At 46.1% G+C, this 23,519-nt stretch overlaps 1 protein-coding gene across 2 annotated transcripts in view; it reads left to right on the top strand.

The window, feature by feature from the left end:
- The window catches only part of lgr6 (leucine-rich repeat containing G protein-coupled receptor 6), a 377,645-nt gene that overhangs the window by 115,840 nt on the left and 238,286 nt on the right, over positions 1–23,519 (top strand). For both annotated transcript variants that reach the window (XM_072480398.1, XM_072480397.1), the window contains exon 2: positions 9,159–9,230. In XM_072480398.1, coding sequence (XP_072336499.1) covers positions 9,159–9,230 — 72 coding nt within the window. The remainder of the gene's footprint in view (positions 1–9,158; positions 9,231–23,519) is intronic.

Below are 23,519 nucleotides of genomic sequence, written 5' to 3'. Positions count from 1 at the left end.
TTCTCTGGTTGGCTCCATGGCGTATTGCTCTAGGAAACTATCCCTAATGCACTCTATGAATTTGTTGTTAAAGCTACCCTTTCCAACTTGATTAACCCAATCAACATGAAGATTAAAGTCACCAATAATTATTGCTCTATTCTTTTTGCATGCTCCTATTATTTGTTGATCTATAGCCTTTTCTACAATGTGGCTACTGTTTGAGGATCTATACACTACGCCTACCAATGTCTTCTTTCTCTTTCTGTTTTATCACGACCAAAGTGGATTCTATATCATCCGAGTCTAGATCATCTCTCACAACTGTCGTCGTGTCGTCTCTTGTTAACAGTGCTACCCCACCACTTTTTCCTCCTCTCCTGTATTTCCAAAAGGGCCAATATCCCTGAATATTAAGTTCCCAGTTTTGATCTCCTTGTAACCAAAGGGCAGCACGGTAGCATAGTGGTTATCACAGTTGCTTCACAGCTCCAGGGTCCCAAGTTTGATTCCCGGCTTGGGTCACTGTCTGTGCAGAGTCTGCAGGTTCTCCCCGTATTTGCGTGGGTTTCCTCCGGGTGCTCCGGTTTCCTCCCACAATCCAAAGATGTGCAGGATAGGTGGATTGGCCATGCTAAATTGCCCTTAGTGTCCAAAAAAGGTTACATGGGGTTACGGGGATAGGGTGGAGGTGTGGGGATAAGGTGGTGGTATGGGCTTAAGTAGGGTGCTCTTTCCAAGGGCCAGTGTAGACTCCATGGGCCGAATGGCCTCTTTCTGCACTGTAGATTCTATGATTCTAAGTCTCCATAATAGCTATAAAATCAAATCCATTTACCTCAATTTGCACCATCAGTTCATCTACCTCATTCTGAATGCTTCATGCATTAAGATGCCAAGCCTTTAGGCCTGCCTTTTTTGCCATTTTTAATCCTATCTTTCCTTTGTACTCTGGCCCTATTTGCCGCTTGCCTTTGATTATCATGTCTACCGTTTTTTGCATTTTACTGTACTTTCTTTATTACTGTCCTTGTTTCTCTTTCCCTTATCACCTTGCTTATGTTCCCACCCCACTGCTATTCAAATGAAAACCCTCCCCAGCAAATACTCACCCAAGGACATCAGACCCGGTACTGCCAAGATGCCACTCTGAGGAAGTTATGGCCCAATTGTTATTTGTTCATCAGATAACGGACATCCATTCATATTTTGTCATTAGTAAGTAAAGTAATAATTGGCCTGCAAAGTTTCTGTAGAAGAGTGACAAACAGTATATGCTCAATTTAAGATTGGTGCATCCCCTGACAATAAGGCACCCTGGGTCCCATCAAGCAGCTATAATTATGACAAATTGTTGAAAAATTTGAAAACCTTGAAAATAATAATGTAACTCCTTCAGAAATTAATCTTTGGAATATTTTCTTTGAACTAACACCTGTTTTCTAGATACCTGTAACTAAGGCCAACATGTTTTTGAGGAGAGAGTTGGGATTTGATTAAATGCATAATAGATTACTGTGAAACCCTCTGACATAATGAGGAGGCAGACAACCTCCTACAATCTGCCACCCTAATATTTGTGCTGTGATCCAATTTAAATTGTGCAGGGTTACTGCCCAAAAATGAAAGAAGTTTACAGATCTTCTCATTTTAGAACACACATCTCTGTTAATGAGGAGGCACTTTCTGTACTTGGCACAGTAAACATGGTGAACCGGAAACTGGATCATGCCCACTTTTCAGGTATCAAATAGGCACCTAAGTGATCAAAATAATGTGGGAATGAGCATTCAGAGCTAGAAGTGTGCAACCCACCATATTTTATCAGCTTTCTCCATAGACATGCTGGGCTTAGAATCTCTGCAGTGCAGAAGGAGGCCATTTGGCCCATTGAGTCTGCACCAACCCTCTGAAATAGCACCCTACCTAGGCCCACTCCTGCAGCTTATCCTTGTAATCCCACTTTACCTGTGGGTCAATTTTATCGTGGCCAATCCACCTAACCCGCACATCTTTACATTGTGGGAGGAAACCGGAGGAATCCCACACAGACACAGGGAGAAAGTACAAACTTCACATCGTCACCCAAGGCCACAATTGAACCCCGGTCCCTGGTGCTGTGAGGCAGCAGTACTAGCCACTGTGCCTCCCTAGCATGTGCTAGAGGTATTAAAAACTGCTCCTTAAATAAGGCCCAAGCTTGTTGTAGGACTCTTACAGGAAATTGGTCTATCACAGTGACAAATGAGAAACTCACTCAGAAAATCCTGGTGCTAATAGGCACCATGGAGCCCGCAGCTAGGCTTTTTACAGGGCTTCCTTGATCAATGGGCCATCTTGGTCCTACTTGATTATTGACATGGTCCAAAATAAGCTTTATGTTTTATTTCTTTTTGTTTGTTCTTGTTTTTAACATCTGTTTTTTATTTCCCTCAAATTGTGTTTTTTTTCCCATTTAATTGTATTCATAAAAAAATGCTTTCCTCCTGCTAAGATTGACTGGTTAAAAAGTTACTGTGGCAGAGCAGATAAGTAAAACTTTATCTCCACGTTGTGTTCTTGAATGCGCAATAAGTTACTGCTTACTCGCAAATATTAATGTTTCATATCTTTTATAAAGTAAATAATTTTTATGTAGTATATTAATTAATTTTGGATTAATTTACTTTTACTAATACTGCACAGACTTCAGGCACATAGTAGACCTGGGGGGATTTACCATCCATTCATGCCAGCGGTATATTCCGATATCGTCAACGGCGAACCCCCGCCACGGGTTTCCTGATGGCAGAGACGCTGAGAAACACGCCGCAAGGGATACAGAAAGCAAACCCCGCCCTCCTGCTCTCAAACCTATCTTGGCCATACTGGTTGTAAAAAAAAACTAAAATACCCAGGGCCAAATTTATTTTTAATGCCCTTTTGGAACCCAGCCACCCAGTCATGAAGAGTTCCATGTTTTAATCAATTGCAGAACCATTGCTGACTCAAATAAGCAATAAAGTGCCAACTTGAATTTTCTACTCCTGCTCCGAGTTCTTATGTTCTTATAATTGGTAATGAGTTGAAGGGGTGGGTAGAACAGGCAGGAAAGTGGAGTTGAGTCCAAGATGAGATGAACCTTGATTGTATTGAATGGCGGATCGAGCTCGAGGGGCAGAATTACCTAATCCCACTCCTAGTTCTTATGTTCTCCTGTCCTCAATTTATTATTTCAAGCATGACAGCTTCCTGAATAATTGGGAATTAATTCCTTCAACATTAGTATGCTTTGGTGAATTGGAAGGAAAAAACAGAAATGGCACATGACAAAAAGAATTTCAAGCAAATGAAGATTGTCCACTTGTTTTAAGATAACAGTGTTTAATCCCAATCCCATTTAGTTCTGGCTTCCAGCCTTCTTGTCTTCAGGGAGGATTTTACTACAGGACAAACAACTGGCAAGGAGGTCTTCATAGGCCTGTTGCCAGGCACCTAGTAGTGACATTGGAGGCAGTTCAGAGAAGGTTCACTAGGTTGATTCGAGATATGTGGGGTTTGTTGTATGAAGAGAGATTGAATACTTTCTTGAGTTTAAAAGAATGAGGGCAGATCAAATTGAGGTATACAAGATGTTAAAAAGTCTGGATAAAGTAGACATGCTTCCTCTTATGAGGCATTCTAGAACGAGAGGTCATCGCCTTAGGATAAGAGGTAGCAAATTTAAAATGGAATTGAGGAGAAACTACTTCTCCCAAAGGGTTGTGAATCTGTGGAATTCGCTACCCCAGAGTGCAGTGAATGCTGGGACAGTGAGTAAATTGAAGGAGGAGTTAGACAGTGTTTTAATTGGTAATGGATTGAAGCGTTATGGAGAACGGGCAGGACCTTGGAGTTAAGGCCAGGATGAGATTGGCCATGATCGAATGGCAGAGCAGACTTAATGGGCCAAATGGCCTATTTCTGCTCCTATATCTTATGAACTTATAAACTTATGAACCTAATAGTTGCCAAAGTACAGCATTAGGATCACCCTGAGAAGAAATTACTTCCCCTAGCTCATTTGATGGCTGTAAGTAAATGGCTATGAAGAGATGCTGAGAGGGAGAAAAATGAATGAAAGGGGGTGCACAGTAACATCAGAACAGAATCAAGGGAAGTAGTCTGAACCATGAAAGTTATTATTACATTCTTTAGAATAATTTGGGGTGGGATTCTCTAATCCCGCGGCAGAGTGTCCACGCCATCGTAAACGCCGTCGCGTTTTATGACAGCGTGAATGGGCCACTGCCAGGAGTATTTCTGGCCCCGACAGGGGGCCAGCACGGCGCTGGAGCAGTTCGCACCGCTCCAGCTACCGATCCCAGCGCGAACTGTGCGCCGCGGGATCCGCGCATGCGCAGTGGCGCCGGTGCCAATGTGCGCATGCGCCGTGGCCTCCTTCAATGTTCCGGCCCCGACGTAACATGCCACAGGGCTACAGGGGCTCGCGCATAGAAAAGGAGGCCCCAGCCAGAGAGGCTGGCCCGCCAAGCGGTGGGGCCCGATCGCGGGCAGGCCGCATCGGGAGGAGGGGGGGTCCCCTGGGGTCGGACCCCCCCTCCCCCCCACAGGCCGCCACCTGACTCTTTAACACCGAGGTTCCACTGGCTCAGAGTAGGTCAGTACGGCGCTGGCGGGACTCGTTTTTTTTTTTTACTGCCGCTCGGGCCATTTGGGCCCGAGAATCGGCGGGCCGGCCACGTAGAGCAGCCCGCGACCGGCGCCGCGGCAACCAAGAGTCTCCGGTCCGGTCCAAAGCTGGGAGAATCCTGCCTGTGGTGATATGCATCAGTGTAAATACACAAGTGGTTAATGTAGATACACTAGGACGAAGTAAACACTAGAGGGAGCACCAGAGACATCATGACATGCAGACACACAGCTAATGAACACATAGAATAGGGCACGACCAATGGGCAGTCAAGACACCCAGAGGTGACACTACCACAAGGGGGCAACCCATATAAAAGGACAGGGCACACATGCTCTTCCTCTTTTCAACAGGCGACACTCAGAGAGACAGGGGCAGATCAGAAGCATCACACCCTCCGCATGAATTAGAGCCGACTGGTTAGTTAGATTGAGTTACTATAGCAAGATTAGCAGGAGAGTCGAACTCAAGGAGGAGAATTGTTAACTGTTCAATAAATGTGTTAAACCTATCTCCAAGTCTGAACCTTCCTTTGTCAGAGTATACATCAAGGAAGCAGCTTATGCTACATGAAGAAGCATAACACAACATGGTACCAGTGAGTCCTTGTTAAATCTATATAGTTCAACTCAACAAATCCGTGACTACCAGCAACAGCACCCAGGCAAGATGTTCGAGATTCCGGTTCCACAGCAGCTCAGGTACCATGGCAATCTCAGTGCAAACTGGTGTGCGTTCAGGCAGAGATTTGAGATCTACCTGGTAGCATCCGACATAGATTGCGTGGTGGATGCAGAGAAAATAAAGCTTCTGTTCACCATTGCGGGTGCAAGTGCAGCAGAAATCTTCAAGACCTTCAAGTACTCCAAAGGACAAGAAAAGAGAGACTTCCAGACTGCCCTGGACAAGTTTCAAGAATACTGCGAGGAAAACACAAGAGACAACGGTAAAAGAGGCGCCAATACTCACCACGAGGCGAAGGTAGGCCTGCAAATGCAGAAAATGGCAGTTTTGATTGGCAGCCATCTTGAGAAAGGAGTTCCTGTGCAGTTCCCCAAAAGAAGCGTACCGGCAAAACGGTTTTGCGCATGCGCGCGAAGCTGCGCATGCGCAATCCATTCCTACGCTCTACGTCACCAACATCATGATGTCAGAGGCCCCGGACCCCACCCACTTAAAGGTCAAATGTCCCAAAACAGTGGAAAAAAAATTTTCAACCGTAAAACACAATTATCATAGATATCATAGAATTTACAGTGCAGAAGGAGGCCATTCGACCCGTCAAATCTGCACCGGCTCTTGGAAAGAGCACCCTACCCAAGATCAACACCTCCACCCTATCCCCGTAACCCAGTAACCCCACCCAACACTATGGGCAATTTTGGACATGAAGGGCAATTTATCATGGCCAATCCACCTAACCTGCACATCTTTGGACTGTGGGAGGAATCCGGAGCACCCGGAGGAAACCCACGCACACACGGGGAGGATGTGCAGACTCCGCACAGACAGTGATCCAAGCCAGGAATCGAACCTGGGAACCTGGAGCTGTGAAGCAATTGTGCTTTCACCTGTAACGACGGCAGAATACCTGAACTTCAACGAGTCACTGAAAGTAACTTCCGCAGAACCCTGCAACAAGCAGTTAGCACCGCCCAAAGAAATTATTTGATCCTTGAAGACTACGACTCAGACGTTGATTTCTTCTTTGGACATCGTGAGCACAATGACAGCTCCGACATAGAAAGTGATGACATGGTCCTTGAAGACCTCAACTCAGATGATGATTTCATCATTGTACGCGGCGACCTCAGTACCAAATCCGAACTGCAACGAGATGTGTTGTACAGTGAAGAATCCGACACAGACATGGATGAGTTCTTCTGATTTGAGGATCCTCAGCCCAGCACAGACAACATCCTAACCCTGAAGTACAGGATTCTGCTGCGGCCTGACGCCAAGAGACAGAGAGCAGTACAAGCCCACAGAGAGCGGCCTGAAGCCAAGAGACAGAGAGAGGTACAAGCCCACAGAGAGCGGCCTGACGCCAAGAGACATAGAGAGGTCCCAAGCCCACAGAGAGCGGCCTGATGCCACACCAGTGGTCCACGCACCAAGTATAGTGCTCCATGCACCACGAAGAGTCCCCGACTCCACACAGAGAGTGGTCCACACACCACAAATAGTCCCCGACTCCACACAGAGAGTGGTCCACACACCACGAAGTGTCCCCGACTCCGCACAGAAAGACTCCACAGCGAGACCACACTATGGCTCCACACAGAGAACACAGAAAGACTCCACAGTGAGACCACTGCATGACTCCACACAGGTAACGATGCCAGACTCCACAGAGAGAGCGACACAAGCCTCCACAGTGAGCTCGTTGACAGACTCCACGATGGAAGCAACGCAAGACTCCAGAGCGCAGTCCTTGCATAATCAAGACCATGAAGGTCTAGCAACCTTATCTGAGTAACTAGCAGCAGACGATGCAAGTCTTCCACGCTCAAGTGCACAGTAAGATGACTATGACAGTCTACCATGCTCACATGAACAACAAAAAGACTATGACAGTCTACCCAGATTATTTGAGCCATCAGAATAAGACTCTGACAGTCTGCTCAGTTCATCTAACCAACAAGAAGACACTGAAGGGCTACCCACTGTATGTGCGACAAGTGAAAAAGGCTTCACAATTCCCATACAAGATGTGCAACATGACAGCAAGACTGACAGTTCTCCACTAGTATGTACAGAGGAACTTGACAATCAAAGTGAGGCTACTAGTGACTCCAGTGACACCACGTTAATTCAAACCTCATCCACTCGAGCCTCTCCACAAGAAAATGCATTTCTGAACGTTTTGACTCCGGACGGGGAGCATCAAGACACCTCAGATGATTCAAGTGACACCTCAGATGATTCAAGTGAACCAGAAAGGACTCCAGACAGGGAGCATCGACAAGCCAAAGATGATTCAAGTGAACCGGACATGACTACAGACGGGGAGTGCCGAGGAATCAGAGACGGCACGCTCAATGAAACAGCAGATGCCACAAAGGACACTGACACAAGTAACTTTGTGAAGGACTCAAATTCTCCACTCGGTGTGACCATTGAGCGCAACAAACACAACAACAAAACCTACGAAAACGCCAACAAAGACAACAACAAGAAGCGTACCAAAGGCACCAACGTCAAAACAACAACAATGGAACAACAACTGGTACGACATGGTACAACTCTGCAAATTCAGGACAATGTAACAGCACAGCTCCTAACACTGGCATGAGTACAGCCATACCATGGCATGACAGCAAATCTCACCGATCCAAGTTTGCTCCACAGCAAACCAGCAAACCAGCTTTCAAGGCAGATGACATACTGCATCAATATCGCAATCACAAGAAACAGTCCAGGTTGGACTACACAGATTACGTACTACATTGCTACCACAAGCATCGAAAAAAAAAGAGTCCAAATCAGACAACAAAGTGATTTGACCATCTGCACACCTCCTGATGACTTCTTGGTTCCTTAAGCACAGGGACACTGACGGCTTTCACAAGGACATGCCACTATCAACATCACCACTTCACTAACAAAACAAGAAAGCCACTCAACCATGTTAATTCATGAACTTTAGACTCATACATATTATTTGGTATTGTATAATCATCACTGTCATCATGATTTGTACATGTCATCACTTATCTACCTATTTTGTTCAATTTTCTTGAACACTGTACAGAAAATATGTAACACGAAAAAAGGGGGGATTTGGTGATATGCATCACTGTAAACACAAAAGGAGTTAATGTAGATACATTAGGACTAAGTAAACACTAGAAGGAGCATCAGAGACATCATGACATGCAGACATACAGCTAATGAACACATAGAATAGGACATGACCAATGGGCAGTCAAGACACCCAGAGGTGGCACTACCACAAGGGGGCAACCCATATAAAAGGACAGGGCACACATGCTCTTCCTCTTTTTCACAGGCGACACTCAGAGAGCAGAGAGACAGGGGCAGATCAGAAGCATCACACCCACCGCATGGATTAGAGCAGACTGGTTAGTTAGATTGAGTTACTATAGCAAGAATAGCAGGAGAGTCGAACTCAAGTAGGAAAATTGTTAACTGTTCAATAAATGTGTTAAACCTATCTCCAAGTCTGAACCTTCCTTTGTCAGAGTATACATCAAGAAAGCAGCTTATGCTACATGAAGAAGCATAACACAACACCGCCCTTGGTACTTAATAGCAGAATCAGGACCACAACCTAAAGCCAGCTTTTGCCAATAAATGGCTGAGTTAAATGCTGTTGTTACTTTCTCATATGTGTTTCATGTTTCTATCCTTTTACATCCAAAGTTACCTCAGTATTATGCTGTTGATTTCTAAATGTAGGAATGGCAATTATATTGCCATTATCCATGAGCATTGAATTAACTTTATGTTTTAATCAATTTTCTGTCTGTTTTCCTCTCCGCAGTGACTTGAGCATGAACAATATTAATGAGCTGCAGCCGAATGCTTTTGGAGATCTCCACTTTTTGGAAGAACTGTAAGTAATCAAACAACATCCAGAATAGCCAACCATGCTAATGGGGTTGTACATTTAGAAGGATGAGATGCAATTAATATTTCTTTCATGTTTTTGTATAACCATAAACCTGCCTGAATGCTTTTATTACTCATCCATGTAACTTTGTCAAACTTCTTAAAAAATAACTTGGATTTAAGGAGCACTTTTCACAACCTCAGGATGCTTCAAAGTGCTCCACATTGATTTTGAAGTGGTGTTGAAGTGTCATCACTATTGTGACGTGGCAAAGCACAGCAGGCAATTTGCTAACAGTAAGATCCCACAAGCAACAATGAGACTAATGGTCAGATAGCTTTGGTGGTGTACATTAGGAGATAAACATTCAACTGAACATCAGAATAATTCCAAGCTCTTCTTCAAATATGGGTCTGAATATTTTGGATGGCGGGGTTTTCCTGCAAGGAACACATCCCCACCGGCTCTGACTGCCCCGCAGTTATTTAATATTTCAATGATTATTAATTGGCTGCAGGCGGGATTTCCACCCTCCACTTGCGAGGAAGTACCATCTTAGAGAGCTGCCTGCCAATCTGATTGGTCAAGTTCTCTAATCCTTGCATCAACAGGAGCTGTAATGGACAGAAGGAGAAATGTTTCAACATGCCAGCTCCTGAGTCCCGGGATTGGATGGCAAGGTAAGTTTTGGGGGTCCCAGGCCTGGGAGTGTAGGGAAGGACTGGGAGACTGGGTTGTTGGGAAAGAGGCAGGGGGGGAGTGCGAGGCGGATCCTTCCAGAAGCCTCAAAACTAAGGTTGGGCAGGAAACTGCCTTAAGTGGCGATAGTTGCCCACTTAAGACCCTCAATTGGGGCATGGGCAGGCATTGCATCTAAGGCCTTCCTGACCCCAGTGTAAAATTGGTACGAGGTCAGGTGGGTGGGAACCAGCAGGAATCCCACCCAAAAACCCACCAGTGGGAAAGCATGAAGCTCAGGCGATGGTAGCATTTTATAGACAACTGAGGTTTAATATCACATTTGAAAGGTGGCATCTCTGACACTGCAGCACTCCCTCAGCACTGTGCTGAAGAGTCAGTAAATAAATGCTCAATTAATTAGTGGGGCTTCAGCCCACAACAATCTGACTCCCAGTTCAGGGTGGTATCACTGAGTTCATGTTAGAGATGTTACCTTAATGTCAAAGATAATATTATCCTATGAAATGTTAACGTGAAACAGCCTTTTGATCAAATTTAGTTGCCCAATAAATGACTGTGCCCATGATAATGAAAGTTTGCATTTTATACAGTATAAGATGGGCATTAATTAGCACCTTGTTGGACTGTCCTTAAAGTCTATCTGATGTTATAATGTGCAAAATAAATCAAAGGTAATCACAGCAAAATATCAACATACAAATCTCAATTTTCCTTACAAAGTTCTTGAAATCACCTATTTACAAATCATTATACTTTCCTAAATGTGGAAGTGCATTTATTTTACTCTGATTAGGGATTCAATTGTTCTTTTCATTTGCAAAAATACATCTTAAGGTTTGAAGGTCTCACATATCAATGGTTCAAAGTGCAAACAGATCTATACTTCACCTACTCCTAGACTGCTCTTCCACATTTTCTCTCTTTGCACCTCATGAGAAATAATAAAAATACCATAAACTTCAGTAATTGTATTCTGGAGATAAAATACTTTTTTGCCAAATATTAAAACCTGCAAATGGCTATTGTCAATACTGGTAGGCAAGCATTGTGCAGCATTCACCTCTGAACACTTAATTTAAGAGACGGAATGCATTTAATAGAATATGATTAATTTATGCACTAATTATGATAGCCAAATTAATTTCAGCAACTGTAATAAACATTTGTCCCCTAATATCTCCAGAGTAATTTTCAGGCTTTAGTCTCATTATTTGTTGCAAATAGAAATATTAGACTGGTTGACATTGAATCTGGAGTTTTGTTGAATATTTGACTTTTGCTGATGAGTTCACAACTTGAAGTTCCAGAATGGATTTGTCACACATAAAATGTTCATTTTGGAATACTATGAGTTACCCTTACTGTTCATATTAGCAAAGACTACAAGCTGAAACTTAATGGCCCATAGGTTGTGCCATTAAAACAAAATGTCGAAAATGGGGTTCACGAAATGAGACAGGAATGTGCATTTTCCAAGTATGACTGTGGGTAACTTTTCAAACTTGCCTGTTGTAGCTCAGATTGGAAAAAAAAGAAAGGCGGCTATTCAAAATATTTTACTCCCATTGCATTTTCAAAAACGACAGCATTGACAACAATGGGCTGGATTTTCAATCAAGTGTCGGGAACTGGAAATGGGGGCTTCTGATGCTGGAGGGCCAATGGGAGGCCCTCTGCAGTACCCAGCGATTGGCAGTCTCAATTGCTGAGGTGGGAGCTGCCAATCTGAATACGGAGAGAGGGAGAAAGAGGATGAAGGCCAGGTAAGTCAATATCATTTTGACAGGTGTCATGATCTTGGAGGGTAACCCTTTCAGGGCATCGCTAGTGGCCTCAGCTATGACCCAGCCACTTTTGTAGGTCGACAGAAGCTCATTCAAGTAATCCACCCCACCTCACTTCCCACCTTGACCCCATGGAATCAGCCTGCATTGCCAACTGAAAATCCCAGGAAGCGGTGTGCAGCTGACCTGAGCTACCCTGATTGAGAATGGCTCAGGTTGGGGTAATGGCGGAAAACTGGGACAAAAGCCAGTGGTGCAAGATTGCTAACCGATCCACTTACAATCCAGACCCTGCACTAATTTAAAAATCTCAGCCGAGATTTTAAAATGCGACCTTCTTTCAGTAAAATATGTACATTTAAAGACTCAACTTTCATAGAAAATTAAAATTCAATGCAAGTTAGACTTCTTAAAAAATAGGAAGACCTTGGGGTTGGGGGAGGTGGGGTGGAGAATGTACGGTAGGGTGAGGTGGTGTGTAGGTGGGGAATGGAATTAGGCCCTGCGCCTTCCAAGGCTTTTCTGAGGTAGTCATGTGGATCTGAAGAGGGCTTAGCTTTAAGACCCTCTTCGGACCTCTTTGACTTTAGCCCAAGTGTATAAAGGGTTGTTAATGCCTCTAGTCCCAGCTCTCATGCTGCTTCACCGCCTAACCCCCCCCCCACCACCTTCCATATTTCCCCTTATATCCCCCATCCTATCGGATGCTAGAAAGCATCCTATCAGGCTGCATCACAGCCTGGTATGGCAACTGCTCGGCCCAGGACCGCAAGAAACTTCAGAGACTCGTGAACACCACCCAGTCCATCACACGAACCTGCCTCCCATCCATTGACTCCATCTACACCTCCCGCTGCCTGGGGAAAGCGAGCAGCATAATCAAAGATCCCTCCCACCCGGCTTACTCACTCTTCCAACTTCTTCCATCGGGCAGGAGATACAGAAGTCTGAGAACACACACGAACAGACTCAAAAACAGTTTCTTCCCCACTGTCACCAGACTCCTAAATAACCCTCGTATGGATTGACCTCATTAACACTACACCCTGTATGCTTCATCCGATGCCAGTGCTTTTGTAGTTACATTGTATATGTTGTGTTGCCCTATTATGTATTTTCTTTTATTCCCTTTTCTTCTCATGTACTTAATGATCTGTTGAGCTGCTCACAGAAAAATACTTTTCACTGTACCTCGGTACACGTGACAATAAACAAATCCAATCCAATCCAATCCACCTGTCTTCCATGCCTCCTCATATTGCCCATAACCCTTAATATGCCATCTACTCTCCCCATGCCACATGCCCTATCATGATGTCTTACATTAACCTCAATGCCCCTTCCATGGCCTTCTGCATTCTCCGTACACACTCATCAGTTTTACAAAACCAGTGAACCATACAATAAGTGTGGCAATTCATTGAAATGTTCAAGAAAAGTACATCCACATCCATTCAAAATGTCCCTTGAAAAAAAGTGCTACTCCTACAACCTTCAAAAAATGTCAATTACACACAAACAGTATCAATAACAGAACCTTTACCCCACTTCACACCCCATAATTTTGTCCAAATAAACATGCCGACATTGAAGAACCAAATGAAAGAAACAATAATTTATTAAAATCTAATGAAGGTGACAATTAATAAAAACTCAATCAATACTCCCCTTCCAGCTGAATAAGCAGATTCTACTTGAACTGATTCAATTAGTGTGCATGTGGATCAGCCAGACATTCATAATGAAGCCATTTGAGAATTGTATCAAATGAAACAGAGGGCCAGACATCAAGTTTCCAGATTCAGATGGACAGCTTGCCTGCCCAAAAGAAGGCCCCAGGGAGTGGCATGGTGGCACAGTGGTTAGTACTGCTGCCTCACAACGCCAGGGATCCAGGTTTGATTCCGGCCTTGGTTGACTGTGTGGGGTTTTCATGTTCTCCCTGTGTTTGTGTGGGTTTCCTCCGGGTGCTCCAGTTTCCTCCAACAGTATAAAGATGTGCAGATTAAGTGGATTGGCCATGCTAAATTGCCCCTTGGTGTCCAACAATGTGTTGGTCGGGTTACAGCGTTACAGGGTATAGGGTGGTGGGGGTGGGGCTTGGTGGAGAATTCTTCTGGAGGGTCGTTGCAAACTCGATAGGCTAAATAGCCTCCTTCTGCACAGTAGCGATTTCTACGATTTTCTACGATTCTAAAAATGGTAACAGTAACCAAGTGGTAAGTTTATCATTGTTATTTAAACTCCACTATCATTACATTTCAATCTGGTTGAGGGAGTTAAAATATCTCCCATTTTATCTTCATTTCAGTAAAACTATTGCAGGAGAGCAAAGAGAGGCAGGTTTTTATAACTGGGCATGGATGAGTTACAAATGCTTCAGTCTGCGACTGAAAGACCAGCAGCGAAAGATCTTTAGCAGCTGGGCTGGCTAAGAAGAATAAAGATAGATGGGTGACGGTGAGAGGGCTGGGGGGAAGCAGTCAGTACAGGGATCCCCTGTGGTCGTTCCCCTTAGTAACAAGTATACCGCTTTGGATACTGTTGGGGGGGGGACTTACCAGAGGTAAGCCATGGGGTACAGGTCTCTGGCACAGAGTCTGTCCCTGTTGCTCAGAAGGGAAGGGGGGAGAGGAGTAGAGCATTAGTCATTGGAGACTCCATAGTTGGGGAGATAGATAGGCGATGCTGTGGGAACATGAGAGACTCGAGGTTGGTGTGTTGGCTCCCAGGTGCCAGGGTCCACGATGTCTCGGATCGTGGTGTTTTTTTTGATCCTTAAGGGGGAGGGGGAGCAGCCCCAAGTCGTGGTCTACATTGGCACCAACGACATAGGTAGGAAAAGGGATAGGGATGGAAGGCAGGAATTCAGGGAGCTAGGGTGGAAACTTAGATCTAGAACTAACAGAGTTATTATCTCTGGGTTGTTACCCGTGCCGCTTGCTAGCGAGACGAGGAATACGGAAAGAGAGCAGTTGAACACGTGGCTACAGGGATGGTGCAGGAGGGAGGGTTTCAGATACCTGGATAATTGGGGCTCATTCTGGGGTAGGTGGGACCTCTACAAACGGGATGGTCTACACCTGGACCAGAGGGGTACCAATATCCTGGGGGGGAAATTTGCTAATGCTCTTCGGGAGGGCCTAAACTAGTTCAGCAGGGGCTTGGGAACCAGAATTGTAGCTCCAATATACAGGAGGTTGAGAGTAGTGAGGTCATGAGTAAGGTTTCAAAGTTGCAGGAGTGTACCGGCAGGTAGGAAGGCGGTTTAAAGTGTGTCTACTTCAATGCCAGAAGCATCCGGATTAAGGTGGGTGAACTTGCGGCATGGGTTGGTACCTGGGACTTCAATGTTGTGGCCATTTCGGAGACATGAATAGAGCAGGGACAGAAATGATTATTGCAGGTGCCGGGGTTTAGATATTTCAGTAAGCTCAGGGAAGGTGGTAAAAGAGAGGGAGGGGTGGCATTGTTAGTCAAGGACAGTGTTACGGTGGCAGGAAGGACGTTTGATGAGAAGTCGTCTACTGAGGTAGTATGGGCTGAGGTTAGAAACGGGAAAGGAGAGGTCACCCTGTTAGGAGTTTTCTATAGGCCTCCGAAAGGTTCCAGAGATGTAGAGGAAAGGATTGCAAAGATGATTCTGGATAGGAGCGAAAGTAACAGGGTAGTTGTTATGGGGGACTTTAACTTTCCAAATATTGACTGGAAACGCTATAGATCGAGTACTTTAGATGGGTCCGTTTTTGTCCAATGTGTGCAGGAGGGTTTCCTGACACAATATGTAGATAGGTCAACGAAAGGCGATGCCATATTGGATTTGGTACTGGGTAATGAACCAGGACAGGTGTTAGATTTGGAGGTAGGTGAGAACTTTGGTGACAGTGACCACAATTCGATTACGTTTACTTTAGCGATGGAAAAGGATAGGTATATACCGCAGGGCAAGAGTTATATCTGGGGGAAAGGCAATTATGATGCAATGAGGCAAGACTTAGGATGCATCGGATGGGGAGGGAAACTGTAGGGGATGGGCACAATTGAAATGTGGAGCTTGTTCAAGGAACAGCTACTGCGTGTCCTTGATAAGTATGTACCTGTCAGGCAGGGAGGAAGTGGTCGAGCGAGGGAACCGTGGTTTACTAAAGTAGTTGAATCACTTGTCAAAAGAAAGAAGGAGGATTATGTAAAGAGGAGATGTGAAGGTTCAGTTAGGGCGCTCGAGAGTTACAAGTTAGCTAGGAAGGACCTAAAGAGAGAGCTAAGAAGAGCCAGGAGGGGGCATGAGAAGTCTTTGGCAGGTAGGATCAAGGATAACCCTTAAGCTTTCTATAGATATGTCAGGAATAAAAGAATGACTAGGGTAAGAGTAGGGCCAGTCAAGGACAGTAGTGGGAAGTTGTGCGTGGAGTCCAAGGAGATAGGAGAGGTGCTAAATGAATATTTTTCGTCAGTATTCACACAGGAAAAAGACAATGTTGTCAAGGAGAATACTGAGATACAGGCTACTAGACTAGAAGGGCTTGAGGTTCATAAGGAGGAGGTGCTAGCAATTCTGGAAAGTGTGAAAATAGATAAGTCCCCTGGGCCGGGTGGGATTTATCCTAGGATTCTCTGGGAAGCTAGGGAGGAGATTGCTGAGCCTTTGGCGTTGATCTTTATGTCATCATTGTCTACAGGAATAGTGCCAGAAGACTGAAGGATAGCAAATGTTGTCCCCTTGTTCAAGAAGGAGAGTAGAGACAACCCCGGTAACTATAGGCCAGTGAGCCTTACTTCTGTTGTGGGCAAAGTCTTGGAAAGATTTATAAGAGATAGGATGTATAATCATCTGGAAAGGAATAATTTGACTAGAGATAGTCAACACGGTTTTGTGAAGGGTAGGTCGTGCCTCACAAACCTTATTGAGTTCTTTGAGAAGGTGACCAAACAGGTGGACGAGGGTAAAGCAGTTGATGTGGTGTATATGGATTTCAGTAAAGCGTTTGATAAGGTTCCCCACGGTAGGTTATTGCAGAAAATACAGAGGCATGGGATTCAGGGTGATTTAGCAGTTTGGATCAGAAATTGGCTAGCTGGAAGAAGACAAAGGGTGGTGGTTGATGGGAAATGTAACTGGTGTACCACAAGGATCTGTTTTGGGGCCACTGCTGTTTGTCATTTTTATAAATGACCTGGAGAATGGCGTAGCAGGATGGGTGAGTGAATTTGCAGATGACACTAAAGTCGGTGGAGTTGTGGAAGGATGTTACAAGTCACAGAGGGACATAGATAAGCTGCAGAGCTGGGCTGAGAGGTGGCAAATGGAGTTTAATGCAGAAAAGTGTGAGGTGATTCATTTTGGAAGGAATGACAGGAAGACAGAGTACTGGGCTAATAGTAAAATTCTTGGTAGTATGGATGAGCAGAGAGATCTTGGTGTCCATGTACATAGATCCCTGAAAGTTGCCACCCAGGTTGAGAGGGTTGTTAAGAAGACGTACGGTGTGTTAGCTTTTATTGGTAGAGGGATTGAGTTTTGGAGCCATGAGGTCATGTTGCAGCTGTACAAACCTCTGGTGCAGCAGCATTTGGAGTATTGCGTGCAGTTCTGGTCACCGCATTATAGAAAGGATGTGGGAGCATTGGAAAGGGTGCAGAGGAGATTTACCAGGATGTTGCCTGGTATGAAGGGATCTTATGAGGGAAGGCTGAGGGACTTGAGGCTGTTTTCGTTAGAGAGAAGGTTAAGAGGTGACTTACTTGAGGCATACAAGATGATCAGAGGATTAGGTAGGGTGGACAGTGAGAGCCTTTTTCCTCGGATGGTGATGTCTAGCGCGAGGGGACATAGCTTTAAATTGAGGGGAGATAGATATAGGACAGATGTCAGAGGTAGGTTCTTTATTCAGAGAGTAGTAAGGGCGTGGAATGCCCTGTCTGCAACAGTAATGGACTCACCAACATTAAGGGCATTTAAATGGTCATTGGATAAACATATGGATGATAAGGGAATAGTGTAGATGGGCTTTAGACTGGTTTCACAGGTCGGCGCAACATTGAGGGCCGAAGGGCCTGTACTGCGCTGTTATGTTCTATGTTCTATTGTGTTGTGGCAATGGACTAACAGCTCTGAAGGGAATAAGACCTCACCTAGTATGGTAGCACAAACGATTAGCACTGTGGTTCACAGCACCAGGGTCCCAGGTTCGATTCCCTGCTGGGTCACTGTCTGTGAGGAATCTGCAATTCTCCCTGTGTCTGTGTGGGTTTCTTCCGGGTGCTCCGGTTTCCTCCCACGGTTCAAAAACGTGCAGGTTAGGTGTATTGGCCATGATAAATTGCCCTTCGTATCCAAAAAAGGTTGGAGGCGTTATTGGGTTACGGGGATAGGGTGGAAGTGAGGGCTTAAGTGGGTTTGTGCAGACTCGATCAGCCGAATGGCCTCCTCCCACACTCTATGTTCTATATTTTTTGGAAAATAGGTATAGATATCCTAATGGTTATTTCTAAAAAAAATTTAAAACTGGCCAAAGAACTTTCAAAATGGCTGTATCTATGTCTGCCTGTGACCCCTGAACAAAAGGAGCTACCTGGCAATTTCAAAGAAACTTACATCTCGTTGTCTCTGAAGTGACACTAAAGACACATTAGTTGCACAGATCAAATTCAAAGAGTTATTCAAAGACCATCTGCATTTCAGAGCCCAGGTTAGCCCAGAGTCTAATTATCTGCTAGCGCCAAGGGGCCAACCACCTTTCTTTCAATTATTAATGGTTGAGACATTTCACCATTTCAAGGACCCAGATGGGGGATACACACCCTTTGTCAAAGACACTGTGAAGAGATGGGAGTCATGTGATGTGAATATTTAGCTTGAGTAACCAGTAATATTGCATTGCTGTACTGAACAGTCTCAGTCTGCTATTTACCATCTACAAGCTGTCTCACTAAAAAGGTACTCTGCCCAGATTGAATACCGAGCCCCACTTGCACTCTTTCTGCTGGAACTTCTGTACTATTACCCACAAGAAAATACCACAGAAAAATGAATCATACAGCATTGGTTATCAACCTGCCAACCTCTGAAGGAATACCTCCTTGGACTTTGATTCTGGACTCTGAAACACATGGAAATCAATGATTATTTTCTCGGTGACCTTTGCGCTGTCAATCTTTCTTTTCTCTATCATCCCTTTATTGGACGAGTGCACATGAGGCAACGAGGCGGCCCTCTTCCAGTGCTTTGAGAGTGTACAAATAAACTAAGCCTTCAAGTTCATCCTATCTCCATTTTACTGTGGAGCCTTTAATAGAAAACTTGATTCCACCAAAACTGAGGTGTTGGGAAATACACCACTGCTTACAAAGGGCGAAGTTTCCGAATGGGTGGCAAGAGGCAAAATGAAGGCTGCTTAAAGTAATGCCCCCCCCCCCCCGGTCCATAACAAGCTCAGAGCCCTGAGTTCAAATATCTGTGGCTAGATTTGAATTTTAAGAAGCTTGGTAATATCAAATCTATCAGTTAAAAAATGATTGGCATGAAGGTTGCTGAATTGCTGTACAACAAAAAAAAAAGCTTTCAATTATAATAATAATCTTTATTGTCACAAGTCGGTGTACATTGCAAAGAAGTTACTGTGAAAAGCCCCTAGTCACCACATTCCTGCGCCTATTCGGGTACACAGAGGGAGAACTCAGAATGTCCAAATTACCTAACAGCACGTCATTCGGGACTTGTGGGAGGAAACCGGAGCACCTGGAGGAAACCCACGCAGACACGGGGAGAATGTGCAGACTCCACACAGATAGTGACCCAAGCCGGGAATCGAACCTGGGACCCTGGAACTGTGAAGCCACAGTGCTAATCACTGTGCTACCGTACTGCCCCAATATCCATTACGTAAAGGAAGCTGTCATTCATAATGTCTGGCTTACACATGATCTCAATTCCACACTATAGATACATAGAAGATAGGAGCAGGAGTAGGCCTTTTGGCCCTTCGAGCCTGCTCTGCCAAACATTATGATCATGGCTGATCATCAAACTCAATAGCCTAATCCTGCTTTCTCTCCATAGCCTTTGAAAATGAAATGAAATGAATGAAATGAAATGAAAATCGCTTATTGTCACAAGTAGGCTACAAATGAAGTTACTGTGAAAAGCCCCTAGTCGCCACATTCCGGCGCCTGTTCGGGGAGGCTGTTACAGGAATTGAACCGTGCTGCTGGCATATATATAACCATTTACAATAACATATATATATATATAAAACAGCAGCAGCAACTTCCCTTGCTGCACACTCCTTCCTGCTTGTTCCAAACTGGCCAGCTTTATTTATACTTGGAGTTTACTTATGGTTTCTCCGCCCCCCTCATTGGGGAAGCTCATACTCCCACAGGATTGTGGGATTGTCATTAGTCCCCAGCCAATGGTAAGCAAGCAGGTTATAACATCCCTCCCCCCCAAAGTCCAAGGAATCCACCGAAGACCCTGGCGAAGGAGGGCGTCGCACTCGTTTTGCCGCAGGCCGGACACCATTTGCATGCGGCGCTGGATCAGGCGGCGTGTAACGAGACAGAGACCGGCGTTTCTGTGATGAACGGCGTAATGGTGGTACATCCGCGGCCTGTGGACCCAAGGATTCCCCCTCTGATGCGTCCTGTGTCTCCATCACGGAGTCAGTGTCTGCTGCCTCCGTCATGTCAGCGTCTCTATCTCCATTCGGTTCAGTAACGACCTGCGCAGGCTTTGAGTGAGGCATCAGTGGAAGATTGTGAGGACTACCTTCACTTGTCTCGGGTCTCTGCGGCTGTAGAAATGAGCTCCGGGGGCGGGGAATCTTTGGAGGGGATAGTCTTCTGGACCGAACGTGGTCTACATGTTTGCGCTGGAGACGACCCTGGGCTTGCACCTGGTAAGATATAGGGCCCGTTTGGTGAAAGATTACGCCAGGAACCCACTGGGCACCACCAGCAAAATTCCGAACGAACACTGGGCACAAACTCCCGAATCGGCCGATGCCGAGAAAATCCCTGTCCCTGCCGTTCTTGTGTGCGGCGTACTTTTGCGGCAATGTCCGGGAAAACCATACTAAGGCGGGTGCGAAGTCTCCGGCCCATTAGGAGTTCTGCGTGAGCTACCCCAGTCACCTCATGGGTGGTGGTCCTATATATAAACAAAAAGCGAGCCAGTCTCGTGTCCATTGATCCGGAAGACTGCTTCTTTAGGCCTCTATTGAATGTCTGCACTGCGCGCTCTGCCAACCCATTTGAAGCCGGGTGGTAAGGGGCAGTGCGGATATGGCGTATGCCGTTCATCTTCATGAACCTCACAAACTCCTCACTCGTGAATGGAGTGCCGTTATCCGTGACCAGCACCTCGGGGAGGCCATGCGTACTAGAAGACAAACGCATCTTTTCAATTGTTGCGCAGGACGTTGTCCCCTGCATCTTATGCACCTCTAGCCATTTAGACTGGGCGTCGATTAATAGAAGGAACATCGATCCTTGAAAAGGGCCTGCGAAATTTGCATGCAAGCGTGCCCAAGGCCACCCTGACCGTTCCCAGTGATGTAGGGGCGCGGCCGGCGGAAGCTTCTGATGCTCCTGGTAAATGGAGCAGTTTTGGGCCACCTTCTCAATGTCGGTGTCGAGGCCTGGCCACCAGACATAACTCCGGGCCAACATTTTCATTTTGGTCACACCTGGATGCCCATTGTGCAAGTCTCTTAGTATCAGCTCCTGGCATTTTCCCGGGACAATCACACGCATCCCCCACAAGAGGATGCCATCTTCCACGCTGATTTCTGACAGCTTGGAGGAAAATGCCCGCAACTCGCCTGGGAGCTGTCTATGCTGCCCACCATACAGGACTATGTGCCGAACCTTTGTCAGGACTGGCTCCGTCTGGGTCCACTCACGGATCTGTGATGCCGTGACAGGCAAGGTGTCCATAGAATTTAGGGCTGCAACCACCTCACCGGTCGTGGGGGTCGACATGGGGCTGGTCGATAAAGGCAATCGGCTCAGTGCGTCGGCATTTGCTATCTGCGTTCCTGGTTTGTGCTCCAGAGAATACTCGTATGCAGCAAGCAACAAAGTCCAGCGCTGGATCCGTGCGGAAGCAATGGGCGGTATTGGCTTATCCTCTCTGAAAAGTCCCAGCAGAGGCTTCTGATCAGTCACGATAGTGAAATGGCGGCCATACACGTACTGGTGGAAGCGCTTCACCGCAAAAACCACTACCAGGCCCTCCTTCTCGATCTGCGCGTACTTTTTCTCCGCTGCAGTCAGGAGGCGAAAGCGATCGGTCGCTCGGCCCTGTTCTCCATCTTGTGGGACAGGATGGCCCCAATACCATACGGGGATGCATCACATGTGACGAGCAAAGGCTTTCCAGGATCATAGTGGGTTAGTAACCCAGACGACGACAATTGTTGCTTTACCCGCTGGAAAGCGGTTTCTTGCGGCTGACCCCAAACCCAGGTGTGATTTTTCTTTAGCAGAAGGTGCAACGGGGCCAGCGTAGTTGCCAGATTGGGGAGGAACTTCCCGTAATAGTTTACGAGACCGAGAAAAGAACGAAGATGCGAAGTGTCAGTCGGGGCGGGGGCCTGTTGAATCGCACGCGCCTTCTCTGCGACAGGGTGCAAACCTTCGCGGTCTACTCGATAACCTAGGTAGACTACTTCCTTTGCCTGAAATACGCACTTTGTGCGACGTAAATGGACTCCAGCCTCCGAAAAGCGTCTAAGGACAGCCTCCAGATTTTCCAAATGTTCCTGCTCCGACGTCCCTGTAATCAAAACGTCATCTAGATAGACAGCAACACGTGGTAAACCTCTCAAAATGCCCTCCATAACATGTTGAAAGATAGCGCAGGCAGAGGATACTCCAAAGGGCAACCGTGTATATTCATACAGGCCCCGGTGTGTATTAACCGTTACATATGGTCGGGAGGCAAGGTCCAGCTCCAACTGTAGGTAGGCGTGACTCATATCTAATTTTGTGAAGGGGAGTCCGCCTGCAAGCTTCGCATAGAGATCCTCTATGCGAGGCATTGGATATCGGTCGAGTTGGGAAGCCGTATTCACTGTAAGTTTATAGTCACCGCACAAGCGAACTGTGGCATCTGGCTTCATTACAGGTACAATTGGTGCTGCCCAGTCAGCAAAACGGACGGGCCTGATAATACCCAAACTCTCCAAACGAGTGAGCTCCCCTTCTACCTTCTCGAGCAAGGTGCGCCCGGAAATAGCGCGGCGTGGCTCCTGGTTCGACTTGGATACGGGCTACGGCCCCTTTTATTTTCCCCACACCAGGCTGGAATACATCTGGGTATCATCCTAGCACCTCAGTCAACCCTTCAGAAACTGTTTGGAGGATGTGCTGCCATTGCAACCGCAAATGGCGCAACCAGTCCCGACCCAACAGGCTGGGCCCATGGCCGCGCACCATGATAAGTGGGAAACGCCCCTCCTGGCATCCATAAACAACAGGGGTCATTGTAGTTCCTGCAATGTCCAGTGGTTCCCCCGTGTAGGTGGCCAACCTGGCCTGTGAGTCGGTTAATGTAAGGGTCTGTATACCCTGCTTGATGCGGTCGAATGTCCCCTGGGCGATTACGGAGACCGATGCGCCAGTGTCCAACTCCATCTCAAGCGGGTGACCATTGACCCGTACTGTCACCTTAATGGGGGTCACACGGGGAGCTGCCACACAATGCAGCTGCAGGCAGTCGTCCTCCGTCTCCACGTCCTCAGGAGTAGTCGCCGCAGGTTCATCCACATGAAAGGTACGGCCCCTGGGCTGGTCCCAGTTTCGG

This window comes from Scyliorhinus torazame, chromosome 17 (assembly GCF_047496885.1).
Source record: "Scyliorhinus torazame isolate Kashiwa2021f chromosome 17, sScyTor2.1, whole genome shotgun sequence".
Lineage (NCBI taxonomy): Eukaryota > Metazoa > Chordata > Chondrichthyes > Carcharhiniformes > Scyliorhinidae > Scyliorhinus > Scyliorhinus torazame.
Note: the sequence above shows the minus strand (reverse complement) of the source record. Positions and strands in the feature narration are given on the sequence as shown.